Source organism: Oreochromis aureus, linkage group 9 (assembly GCF_013358895.1).
Source record: "Oreochromis aureus strain Israel breed Guangdong linkage group 9, ZZ_aureus, whole genome shotgun sequence".
Lineage (NCBI taxonomy): Eukaryota > Metazoa > Chordata > Actinopteri > Cichliformes > Cichlidae > Oreochromis > Oreochromis aureus.
In genome coordinates, this window is record NC_052950.1 from 9,404,469 (window position 1) to 9,417,604 (window position 13,136).

Here is a 13,136-nt window from a genome sequence, read left to right on the forward strand (position 1 = left end):
TTTACGGCTGCACTTCCAGGGATATTGAGTTCAGCAGTGACCTTTGGCCTCTGCTCTTTGAGATAGAGCATGAAGGCATTTGGCGGCTTCTTGACGTATGGCCGATCTTCATCCTGCTGGGCTCGGCACTTTCTTTTCTACAGGAATAAAACACAGAGTAAGAGCACATGTTACCACTGTGTACAACTGTGAGGAAAGCAGTTCAAAAACATGAGACAAGCTGTAAAACCGAATGAAATCAGGCACCATTAATGGATAATTACAATAATTCCTGCAGACATCTGCAAAGAAATGACAGAAACTTGTAGATCAGTGAACAAAAGCAGCAGAGCAAACTTACTTTGGAGCGGAGGTGTTAGGTGGAGGAGCAGGAGTGGCATAATCATACATCGGTACACCGTTCCTACACAAATGAAGGGAGACAGATATGAGATAACAGAAAGAAGTTATGAATATAGAGATGTTCAGCAGCTGTGTTCACTGGAGTGTTTGTGTGTTTTACGTACAGTACTCCAACAGGACGCAGGTTCTGGAGCACGTTATCGGGAATTGTGAGCACATTAGTCTTGAAACACACAAAACACACAACAGGTGATGAGACAAGCTGCAACACTATCATCTATCCACTAGGTGGAAGAATTGATCAGTAGAAAGAGGAGATGTGCTTAAAACCACATTCATACATAGATTGACTGAGTTACTCTTAAGAATTATGATTCACTAACAGTGAAGAAGTTTACTGGTCAGCAAAGTTATATGAGGGTAAAATACAAGAAAGGTGACAGCAGACTGATTTTACATTCAAACAAAACAGTTTTTCCTTCATTTGGCCTGAAGCATGCAAAAGTTTTAAGCACTTTTATCAATGAAACTCTAATGACACCTGCCACTACCTCTGGTTGTCTCAGCTGTCCCTGGTTATCTGTCCCTGGCTCTCTGTACATGTAAGCTGGCCTCATAATGGTGGGAGCAACTGTGAGTGGACCTTGCTGCTGAGATGCAGGAAGACAAGATCCCGGGAAGGTGTTGTTAACAAACCACCCAGTCTCTGCTGCTGGCCAAGGCAGGACAGGTGTTCCAGTGGGCAAAAGAGGAGGAGGTGGAGGGTTGGGTGTTTGCCCAAACATTACATTGTCAAAAGTGCAAGGCACGTTATGTTCCAGATCTTCCCTGTTGTCCATTTTCGTGCTGTTTGGGTCTGAACTCATCCAGAAGAATGTCGAACCGATTCTGTCTGGGCTCCTGTGGCACAAAAAGGAAGGTTTGATCCTCTTAGACTGGGACTGACATCTTATATAATACAGAACTAAACAAAGGACAAGTACTATGAGGGAACAAGGTGTAACTTATCAGTGAAAAAACTGGTACGTCACACTTGAAAATATGATATTTATTTTACAAAGAAGTTAAAAAAAAACATTTAAAGTGCTGCATTTGCAAACTAATTGAAACCAAACTCAAAACTATGAAAAATCAAAAGTAATTAATACCCCAAACTATGAATTCTGTTAGCTCAAGACTTTACTGCATTTATATTTTAATTGTTCAAATGCAGAAATTCCTGTGATAAACTAGTACAATATGATGAATTGTTAGAGATTAAAGCATCCCAAAATTTGATTAATCTGTACCAACAGTGTGTGTTGTGTGAAGGAAGTTACAGCTTAAAGATTTATTCAAATATTTCAGATATATTTGAAAGTACATTTTGCCACTGCAATTTTTCTTTCTTGTTTCTTGATTCTTGTGTTTTTACATGATGTGAATTTCCTGGTTCACTACTCCATCACACAACATTGAAGGACAAATTGTGGGGTTGAAAGAGTTAAGTGTATTATTTAGATGTTCCATGAAATCAACCAAAATGACCTTTAAATATCTCTGTAAGTACTCACCAATGATATTCAGTGATGGTTCAGTTCTATGTTATAAAATCCAGTTTAAAAGTGAAGTTTCAAGATTTTCTTCCGCTGCTCTGAAGAGTATGTGTTCACTCAGTGACGTTTAAAGGTGAAGAAAATGTTGCCTAAAGACTGTTGTTATGTGTCAGGTTCTATAAGAATGTTACCATTGAACTCCATTGTGTTGCCAGGTAACATAAACATTCCCTTGCACGCCTGTTTATTTCCAGCATCTCTTCATCAACAGTCATCATCATGGCTGGATCAACCACCTCAGGGAGCCCGGGGCAGAACTTTTTTCTTGGGCCCCCACTGAGCCCACAGTGCAGGTCAGGGTCCCTATTCCCTTAGTAACTAAATCATAAGTACAGACACAAAACAATCCACAGAAAGGTTCATGTTTGTCTCTGTTTTGAGCTTGTGGGTTGAATGTATTTAATATTTCTGATACAATTTGCAATAAAATCCTTCAGTTATTGAAGAAAACAACTGTCAGTTGTTGCTTTACTGTTCTTTTATAAAGTCCTACAGTTGCTATACACATCAAACACATAATGATACTTAATTAATCAAACCTTACAAGAAATAACATCTAAAGAAAAAGTAGTTAAATTGGATTATGACTCAAATTATGGAGCGCATAAAGTCGCAGCTATTTTACACATACAGCCTGCTACAGCTTTCAATAAAAAGAGTAAACATGCTTGTTTAGAAGTGTTTCAGAAGAGCCCTACAGTACCCTATGAACATTTTCTAATATTTTATTTTATCCAGTTGTTTGAACTGACAGGACTCACTGCCTTCTTGGAGCTGTAGCTTGCTCATGTTTTTGTGTTTTTTGCGTCTTGTAGCTTGTAAATTATTCTTTTTTTAAATTGATACTTTTTTGTGTTTGTCAGGTTTCCTCTTTTATTATTTTCAAATTGTTTAAAAATGTGTCAGTGTCCAATTACAGTTAACTGTATGAATATAATAATGTACGTCTACCTGAGAGTTTTTGGTTGAGTGCAGAATATGTACATGCATGCCTTTTCTAATCTGCTGAATACTTTCATTACAATATTTACCATAGAGGAGAGGTGAAATGTGTGCCCCTAATCCTCCATATTTAACCTCAAATTTGAGACTTTTTGTTATGTGGATTAGTTTTCATATCTCAAAGGGAAGCAGGTCAGCACAGAATGTCTGCTCAAACATATTTATATCCAACTAACATGTGTAATACAAGTATGCATTCACATATTCACACACAGAAATACAGAAGATATTTGCAGCAGAAACTACAGATGCACTTCTGAAAGAGTGCGTGCACGTGACAGCTAATTTAATGTTTAAAAAAAAAAAAGCAAACAGAAAACATTTAAAGCTGACCTCATGAGGGGCCTACAGAGTCTCTTTTTGATGCCTACCTCGGGGTCTAAAGGTATTTTGTAAGTGTCCATAATCCTCCATATTTAACCTTAAATTTGAGACTTTTTGTTATGTGGATTTATTGTTTTATTTCCAAAAGGGAAGCAGGTCAGCACAGAATGTCTGCTCAAACATATTTATATCCAACTAACATGTGTAATACAAGTATGTATTCACATATTCACAAACTATGAAAATGTCAACAGTGATTCCTGTGTTCAACCCAAATAAAACTTCCTCCGTCACAGGTCCTCGGCTTTACTGAGGTTGAAAAACCAAAGCTGGCAGAAGAGAAACCGACACAAACACAGTCAGAAACGTCATCGTTAATAGTTTTCAGAAATTCTTTTTACCAGATAAAATCAAGGACTTGCTAAGCCAGGATGCAGTGGATAGCCTGACGAAGCTGGTTGTCGTGAATGCCATTTACTTCAAGGGCAGCTGGAACACGCAGTTTAAGGAGGAGATGACTGCTGATGCGCAGTTTTGACTGAACAAGGTAACAATGCAGAAAGGCAGCATAGGATGGTGCAGTTATACTTTGTAAATGGACTGATTCTTATATAGCGCTTTTCTACTCTCCCGGAGTACTCAGTGCTCTATACAACATGGCTCATTCACCCATTCACTTCTAAACGCAAGTGCAAACTAATCTACATTCACACTCCAATGAATAGGGCAATTTGGGGTTAGTATCTTGCCCAAGATACTTGGGGATACTTGGGGACTCTTGCTGACTGGGGAAGCCAAGGATCGAACCACCAACCTTCCGATCAGTAGCTAATCTGCTTTACCACCAGAGCCACAGCCACCCCTGTTGATCTGTAATACTACAAACAAGTTGTGGATTTTGCTGAATGAGAACATAAAGCCTGGAGCTCTGAGGGGATAATATCGTGCTTTTAGGACGATCCCTTTCCAACTTTATGCAGTTATGCAAGGCTATGAATCTGGGTTCTATCCTTTAACTTAAGGGGTGTCAGCATTTCTTTCGAGGTAGAAAAACAGAGATACTGCTGAAAATGCACTTCTTTTTCATATATTATGTTATCTCAGAGATTAAATGTGTTGTTAAAACTCTTTACACTTGCAGAAAGGTCAGTCTTACTGGCCCACTTAATACTAAAGTGGGCTGTATGTGGCCCATGATGTAAAAGAGGTTTGATGTCACTACTCTACATATATATTAAGTTTATGAGCTGAGAAAACGACACCACCTGGAGGAGTCAAGCACAATGTCTATTATGTCTGTTAAAAACGCCCATCAGCACAAGTTCTCTCAACAGTTGTGGTTAATACTGTACCACACACATAAAACACACATAATGTCATAGTTTGAAACATTTTATTTGACTGCAAAGACAACATAGTCAATTGGTTAAAAACAGAAGTTGCATAAACCGTTTATTATTCATGTAATATCCGATAAATTCTCAAATAAATCTAAAACAACAGCACATCACAAACTTCGCTAACAAGAACAAATTGTGTTGTGACGTGTGCTCTACATCCAAATCCACTCAATGGCTGGAATAAAACCATGACACAGAAATTTTTGAGATAATTTGGAGAGAAGGACTAAACACAAAAACATTTCTCTTGTCTCCTCTTGTTTTCAGAACGACACTAAGCCGGTGAAGATGATGCACCAGAAAAGTAAATTTCCTTTTGCGACCATTCCTGAGGCCAACTGCAAGGTAACATCCATCACTTTCAGCTTATTACAGGATTTCACCAGCATGATCCAAAAGACCTAAACTTTTATGACTGTTTTTCTTTTACAAATATCAGCCTATATTTCTAGATTAGGAAGTCACATCATCTTTGATGGAGTAATAAATAAAAACACAATGTTTCTGGACAGAGTCTAGAGATGCCCTATAAAGGAAATGACCTCAGCATGCTCATATTCCTGCCTAATGACATAGAAGATGATACCACAGGCTTGGAAAGGTAAGATGCACTTACCAGCGCTATGAGCACTATACAAATACAGGCCATTTACCATTTACCAGTACTTTAAGGAAATGGCCAATTTCAATCATACAAGCCAGTGACAATGTATCCGCACAGCTGGAGAAGGAGCTGACCTATCAGAATTTTTATGGACTGGACTCGCCCAGACATGATGAGCCCCAACGAGGTTGATGTCAAGCTCCCTCGATTCAAGATGGAGGAGAAGTATGACTTGGAGAAAATCCTGACCAATGGAGTCAATTCACACATTAATAAGGTCACTCGGTCTGCATATTTTCAATTGCGCAACATTAATCGTCTCCGTCCTTTTCTCACCCCACATGCCACTGCCATTCTTGTCCACAGCCTTGTTACTTCCCGGATTGATTATTGTAATTCACTTCTTTTGGTCTTACTCAAAAATCCATCCATAAGCTTCAACGCATCCAGAATTCTGCTGCCCGTATCATCACCAGGACCCCTTCTGTCCATCACATCACTCCTGTTCTGCAGCAGCTTCATTGGCTCCCGGTCAAGTATCGTATCAATTTCAAAATACTCTTGTACGCATTTAAAGCTATTCATCATCTCTCTCTCCATATCTCTCTGATCTGGTTAACACCACCGCCCCATCTCGTTGTCTCAGATCTTCTTCTTCCTTTCACTCTCCGTCCCCTCCCCGTCTTGTCACCATGGGGAGCAGGACTTTCAGCTGCTCTGCTCCACGACTCTGGAATTCCCTACCTCCTGATTTAAGAAATATCTCTTCCTTCTCTCTCTTTAACTCCCAACTCAAAACCCACTTGTTCAAAATAGCTTATCCCACATAACCTCTCCACTTTGCTATTTTAAATTTGTTTATGTTTTATGATTGTGTAAACTCTTTGCTTTTATGTTGCTTTTTACTCTACTGTGTACAGCGACCTTGAGTGTTTTGAAAGGCGCTTTCAAATAAATGTATTATTATTATTATTATGTATTATTATTATTATTATTATTATTATTATCATCAAGTGGAAAAGAAGCGAATCTCAGTTTCTCTAAGTCCAGGTGGGAAGGCTCGCCATCTATTTCACCGGAGGAATCCACCTCAGGAACAATTCAGCATACAAAAAAAACCCTGACCTGTCAACAGACTGGGCCAGAAGAGCAATTCAAATTCAGACAGCCTGCCCAACCAATCGAAATGCACAGGTCCCAGTACGCTTTGGCCAATGGGAAAGCAGCCTGCCGCTGTATGTCCCACCCACCTGCTCTGTTTTCACTGCTACGTGTGTGTAGTCGCGTGCTGGCAGGAGAAAAGAGAGCTGCGCTGCAAAACTTTGAACCCTGAGAAACTGAAATTTTGAGCTGGAAAAAGTATTAGATATAAGTTGCTACCAACTGTGCTGCACATAAGTTCACTGGTTATCAGCTGCCTTTCATGTTAAAAGTAGCCAGAGTGAGTAAACAGGCGAATGCTGCAGTTTTCTGGCGACTTTAGAAAGTACCTGGTGGAGCTAAACTGTTAGCCTTCATTAGCTCTAGTTGTTATCAACTGCCTGAAAGTTCATCTCAATCTGCTCCCAGAAGTAAGGTAACACTTGAAGCGCAACTTATGTTTATTTTTCTTCACGTCGTATTACTGTCATTAAAGAAAAAAAACCCATACCCTGTTACGTTATTTAGAGCCCTGCATGTTCCGACCGAGAGACACCATACCATTGTCTTCGGCCGTGATGCACTGACATCGGTGAGCACATATTGGATGCCTCAGTTTAAGTCTGTTTTGCACTTTATTGTTCAGTAACTGAATTTATCTGAATTGTTTGATTAATAATTGTTGCATATGCAATACCTTTACTTAGTTTGGTTATAAGTTGTAATGTTTTCATATTCTATTTGAAGAATACAGACTGTACAATCAGAACTGCTCCCAACAATCATAGATGTTTACATCTGCGCTGTAACTGCAATAAGTTAATCAACCGATTAGCACTACAACCTGGTTTGCCTCTTATCTGTAGTTATTTATATTTAATTTAATAACTGTACAGTACTCTGTTTATAGTAACCATTGTCCTTAATGTAAATATGTAAGAAAAATTGTGTATGTTTCTGTTCTGTGTCCTGTGTACTGTTTGTTTGTATATGTGTCTTTCTGGCTGCTGTTACAACCAAATTTCCCTTGTGGGACAATTAAAGGATTATTCTATTCTATTCTATTCTATTCTATTCTAAGAAGTGTTTTGCAATGTACAAATAAGAATATTGACAATATATTGCAGTAATGCATAGTTTGTGTAAGAGAGATGTTTTATTTTTGCAAATTTGAGTATTTTAATTGTAAATTGATGTCGAATATGATGTCAACAAAATTCTAAGTTGAGAATTATAGCTAGAACAGCATAATTAATATTTGAATTGCTCTTCTGACCCTGTCTGTTGACAGGTCAGGTTTTTTTGTATGCTGAATTGTTCCTGAGGTGGATTCCTCCGGTGAAATAGATGGCGAGCCTTCCCACCTGGACTTAGAGACTGAGATTCGCTTCTTTTCCACTAGATGATCTGCTGTACCTTGCGGTGTGGTAGGACTGTATCACTGACACTTTCACACACAGCTGGTTATACATGAGACCACTGACTGACATTCTCTCACCCCTATTTTCTTTCACACCCTGGGAATTTTTGGGACTATACCCTTGGACATTTTTATTTGGGACTTTGTTCTACACAACAACTTATTATTCATTCTCCACATGTGAAAAGTGTGAGATTTTCATTTGAATGTACATTGGAGTTGTGTAATCTGTTTCTATAAAAGTTAAGGAGTCAGGTTACTAGGGTGCACCCAGCATTGAAACCCGAGCATTGAAACCCAACATTGAAAACCAAAAGTAACACTTGGCCAAGTCATTGTTTTAGTGGTTTATGTGTTTTACTTTTCTTTCATTTTGTAAGTTTCCTTTATACCATTGTAAAGTGTCTTTAACCTGTGCTTGTCAAACTTATGGTTTATTTCACTAAAGTCGTCTGGTTCTTTTGAGGTACATTCTTGTCTCTGTGTCTCATTTAAACACACCCTGTGCTCCTATAGTCGAACCTATTGGCCCATTGATATATTCTTTTCAACAATTCCCCTTACTGTGTTACATTATTAAAACAAAAAGTGCCTTGCTGTTTTATTATTTCAGTGTCCCACAGTAGCACATTTCCTGCTAGGAAAACGTCAGAAGTCACATCATTTCTGTAAATTGGAAAGTAACTGTAATATATCAAGTCACCTCTGTCTCTTGTTACCAGGACTTTTTAAAATGAATGGTTTTCAGACATCTGCACAAATACAAATGGTACAACATGGAAAGTGGCACTACACAAGAGTTTAGGTTTGAGCTCAATGTGCGATGATCCTTTCAGCCATGACATTTCTGACATGGGAAACCAGGGAATTTGATTAGAAAATGGTAAAGGATTTCCTTTTCAGTCAGAAACTGGATTTGTGTAACATAGTGGTGAAAAAAACCCTAAAGAAACCAGCATATGATCAGTCAATATATTGCATTTAATACAAACATCCTTCGTGTATCTTTTGAATACAGAACAGATCATTTCTGATATCTATGAGTAAACCCAATGAGCACGTGTCCCAAAAGGCCCCACAGTGTTTTTATTTGGCTTTTCCCTGACAGTTAGTGGACACTGACAGATGTGTGCTGAATATGAAAGGAAACAAAAGAACTAAAAAGGTTTGCAGTGTTAAAACATAAACTACATGAAGGTTATTTCATCCTGCTGTAACTTATGACAGAAGCATCTTTTTTTTTTTTTTTTTTATTTATTTACACAAAGAGAGATGTTGAAATAACAGGAGTAACAGTTTAATTCAGTTGGAATCAGCCCAATAGTCTATAGTGAAATCATATTTTTCATAAGTTCGCAAAAGATGGGGGTGTTGACTGCAATTCAGTGAATGCAACAGGGAGGACGCCAATCTGGATGGAGGGAATCAGCAGGACAGATGAGATTTCGTTTAGGAGTCGAGTAGTTGTGTGAATCAGGAGAGGAGAGCACATTAGCCTGCTGAGAGACGGGAGGTAGTCAAGCACTGACCACATGTCTTCTTGAATTTCAGCAAAACAGATGGGCTCATCTCTGTCTTGAAATAAATCAACTTGGGGTCGAACTGATGCAGTTTGAGAGGCATCTACAGGAGAAGCAGGCGTGGGTGAGGGCTGTTGAGACTGTGCAGTGATGGGGAGGGGGTCAAGCGCTTCCAGCATTGACAGCAGTTCTTCCTCTCTGTCTGTGACAAAGGCCTCCTCTGTCTGGAACTGAAGGGGTGCAACAGGGGAGTCCAATGAGGTGTCCTCAGGGAAATTCATGTGAGAGGCAGGGGAGACCTGATTTTCTTGACAGAGAGGTGTATAGGGTGATGCCTGTGTGTTTGGCAGTTGCACACACACTGGCTGCTGGCGAGGCAGGCTGCTATCATCTGGCTTTGTCTGTGGCAGCTCATGTGGCTCTGTCAGAAATGAATGAGAAGAAGAAGATGGCTGTGACTCAGTTGGCCTCATACGCAAGTGGTTGGCTTGTTGAGCTTCTTCTTCTTCTTCATGTACACATGCAGATTCTGCAACACAAACAAAAATACATTAAGTCTTCTTTTTTTTCAACACATTTTTGTCTCGTTTTCATTACATTTCTTATGTAAAATGCTGTGATACCAAGAAATCTTCTTTCACCTTTTCTAAGTCGGATTCTCTTCCTCTTTTTGCCCTGAAAACAAACACAGTAGAATTTTCATTAGCTGATACAAACTCTGTGCAGTGACTGTTTCATCATTCAGTGCAGTGATGCACACATGTATGAACTGCATGTTGGCACTTTGGACATACATAGTTTTCTTTGGTCGACCAGGCTGGATGCTCTTTGGCATGATTCCGTCTTTCTGTTTCAGCCTGGTCGAAATATCTGGCTTTCTGGTCGTTTGAAAGCGACTTCCACTGTGGACAGAAGACCATAAGAACACACTGTGAGCACTGCTACTACACATAACTACAGGACAGCTGGGACACATGCAAAAACATGAGCAGACAACATTAACAGATGCATAAATGTATGCAGAGTTACACACTTACCCTCTGTCCCACCACTGCATTTACGGCTGCACTTCCAGGGATATTGAGTTCAGCAGTGACCTTTGGCCTCTGCTCTTTGAGATAGAGCATGAAGGCATTTGGCGGCTTCTTGACGTATGGCCGATCTTCATCCTGCTGGGCTCGGCACTTTCTTTTTCTACAGGAATAAAACACAGAGTAAGAGCACATGTTACCACTGTGTACAACTGTGAGGAAAGCAGTTCAAAAACATGAGACAAGCTGTAAAACCGAATGAAATCAGGCACCATTAATGGATAATTACAATAATTCCTGCAGACATCTGCAAAGAAATGACAGAAACTTGTAGATCAGTGAACAAAAGCAGCAGAGCAAACTTACTTTGGAGCGGAGGTGTTAGGTGGAGGAGCAGGAGTGGCATAATCATACATCGGTACACCGTTCCTACACAAATGAAGGGAGACAGATATGAGATAACAGAAAGAAGTTATGAATATAGAGATGTTCAGCAGCTGTGTTCACTGGAGTGTTTGTGTGTTTTACGTACAGTACTCCAACAGGACGCAGGTTCTGGAGCACGTTATCGGGAATTGTGAGCACATTAGTCTTGAAACACACAAAACACACAACAGGTGATGAGACAAGCTGCAACACTATCATCTATCCACTAGGTGGAAGAATTGATCAGTAGAAAGAGGAGATGTGCTTAAAACCACATTCATACATAGATTGACTGAGTTACTCTTAAGAATTATGATTCACTAACAGTGAAGAAGTTTACTGGTCAGCAAAGTTATATGAGGGTAAAATACAAGAAAGGTGACAGCAGACTGATTTTACATTCAAACAAAACAGTTTTTCCTTCATTTGGCCTGAAGCATGCAAAAGTTTTAAGCACTTTTATCAATGAAACTCTAATGACACCTGCCACTACCTCTGGTTGTCTCAGCTGTCCCTGGTTATCTGTCCCTGGCTCTCTGTACATGTAAGCTGGCCTCATAATGGTGGGAGCAACTGTGAGTGGACCTTGCTGCTGAGATGCAGGAAGACAAGATCCCGGGAAGGTGTTGTTAACAAACCACCCAGTCTCTGCTGCTGGCCAAGGCAGGACAGGTGTTCCAGTGGGCAAAAGAGGAGGAGGTGGAGGGTTGGGTGTTTGCCCAAACATTACATTGTCAAAAGTGCAAGGCACGTTATGTTCCAGATCTTCCCTGTTGTCCATTTTCGTGCTGTTTGGGTCTGAACTCATCCAGAAGAATGTCGAACCGATTCTGTCTGGGCTCCTGTGGCACAAAAGGAAGGTTTGATCCTCTTAGACTGGGACTGACATCTTATATAATACAGAACTAAACAAAGGACAAGTACTATGAGGGAACAAGATGTAACTTATCAGTGAAAAAACTGGTACGTCACACTTGAAAATATGATATTTATTTTACAAAGAAGTTAAAAAAAAACATTTAAAGTGCTGCATTTGCAAACTAATTGAAACCAAACTCAAAACTATGAAAATCAAAAGTAATTAATACCCCAAACTATGAATTCTGTTAGCTCAAGACTTTACTGCATTTATATTGTAATTGTTCAAATGCAATCAAAAAACATTCACTGTGATAAACTAGTTCTACAATATGATGTTGTTCTTTACTTTTATTGTTAGAGATTACAATTAAAGTACATCCTGAACTGTGGGTGCAAAATTTGATTAATCTGTACCAAAACAGTGTGTTGTTCGAGATTAAAGTTTGATTAATCTGTACCAACAGTGTGTTGTGTGAAGGAAGTTACAGCTTAAAGATTTATTCAAATATTTCAGATATATTTGAAAGTACATTTTGCCACTGCAATTTTTCTTTCTTGTTTCTTGATTCTTGTGTTTTTACATGATGTGAATTTCCTGGTTCACTACTCCATCACACAACATTGAAGGACAAATTGTGGGGTTGAAAGAGTTAAGTGTATTATTTAGATGTTCCATGAAATCAACTGAAATGACCTTTAAATATCTCTGTAAGTACTCACCAATGATATTCAGTGATGGTTCAGTTCTATGTTATAAAATCCAGTTTAAAAGTGAAGTTTCAAGATTTTCTTCCGCTGCTCTGAAGAGTATGTGTTCACTCAGTGACGTTTAAAGGTGAAGAAAATGTTGCCTAAAGACTGTTGTTATGTGTCAGGTTCTATAAGAATGTTACCATTGAACTCCATTGTGTTGCCAGGTAACATAAACATTCCCTTGCACTCCTGTTTGTTTCCAGCATCTCTTCATCAACAGTCATCATCATGGCTGGATCAACCACCTCAGGGAGCCCGGGCAGAACTTTTTCTTGGGCCCCACTGAGCCCACAGTGCAGGTCAGGGTCCCTATTCCCTTAGTAACTAAATCATAAGTACAGACACAAAACAATCCACAGAAAGGTTCATGTTTGTCTCTGTTTTGAGCTTGTGGGTTGAATGTATTTAATATTTCTGATACAATTTGCAATAAAATCCTTCAGTTATTGAAGAAAACAACTGTCAGTTGTTGCTTTACTGTTCTTTTATAAAGTCCTACAGTTGCTATACACATCAAACACATAATGATACTTAATTAATCAAACCTTACAAGAAATAACATCTAAAGAAAAAGTAGTTAAATTGGATTATGACTCAAATTATGGAGCGCATAAAGTCGCAGCTATTTTACACATACAGCCTGCTACAGCTTTCAATAAAAAGAGTAAACATGCTTGTTTAGAAGTGTTTCAGAAGAGCCCCTACAGTACCCTATGAA

General features: G+C 39.1%; 1 protein-coding gene and 1 long non-coding RNA gene across 2 annotated transcripts; one reads left to right on the plus strand and one right to left on the minus strand.

The window, feature by feature from the left end:
* The first annotated feature begins 6,640 nt into the window (after positions 1-6,640).
* On the plus strand, positions 6,641-7,778 carry LOC120441704. The gene is made up of 3 exons (XR_005614213.1): positions 6,641-6,843; positions 6,936-6,999; positions 7,699-7,778. It is a non-coding gene; the product is annotated as an uncharacterized LOC120441704 (long non-coding RNA).
* Positions 7,779-9,172: 1,394 nt separating this feature from the next.
* LOC120442056 (transcription factor 7-like 1) lies at positions 9,173-12,557 on the minus strand. The gene is made up of 8 exons (XM_039617801.1): positions 12,386-12,557; positions 11,298-11,646; positions 10,911-10,969; positions 10,745-10,807; positions 10,385-10,541; positions 10,142-10,249; positions 9,989-10,022; positions 9,173-9,876 (listed from the first exon to the last, which is right to left on the minus strand). The coding sequence occupies exons 2-8, from the start codon at positions 11,610-11,612 to the stop codon at positions 9,173-9,175; spliced, it is 1,440 nt and encodes a 479-aa protein (XP_039473735.1). The 5' UTR covers positions 11,613-11,646; positions 12,386-12,557.
* Between the last annotated feature and the right edge of the window lie 579 nt (positions 12,558-13,136).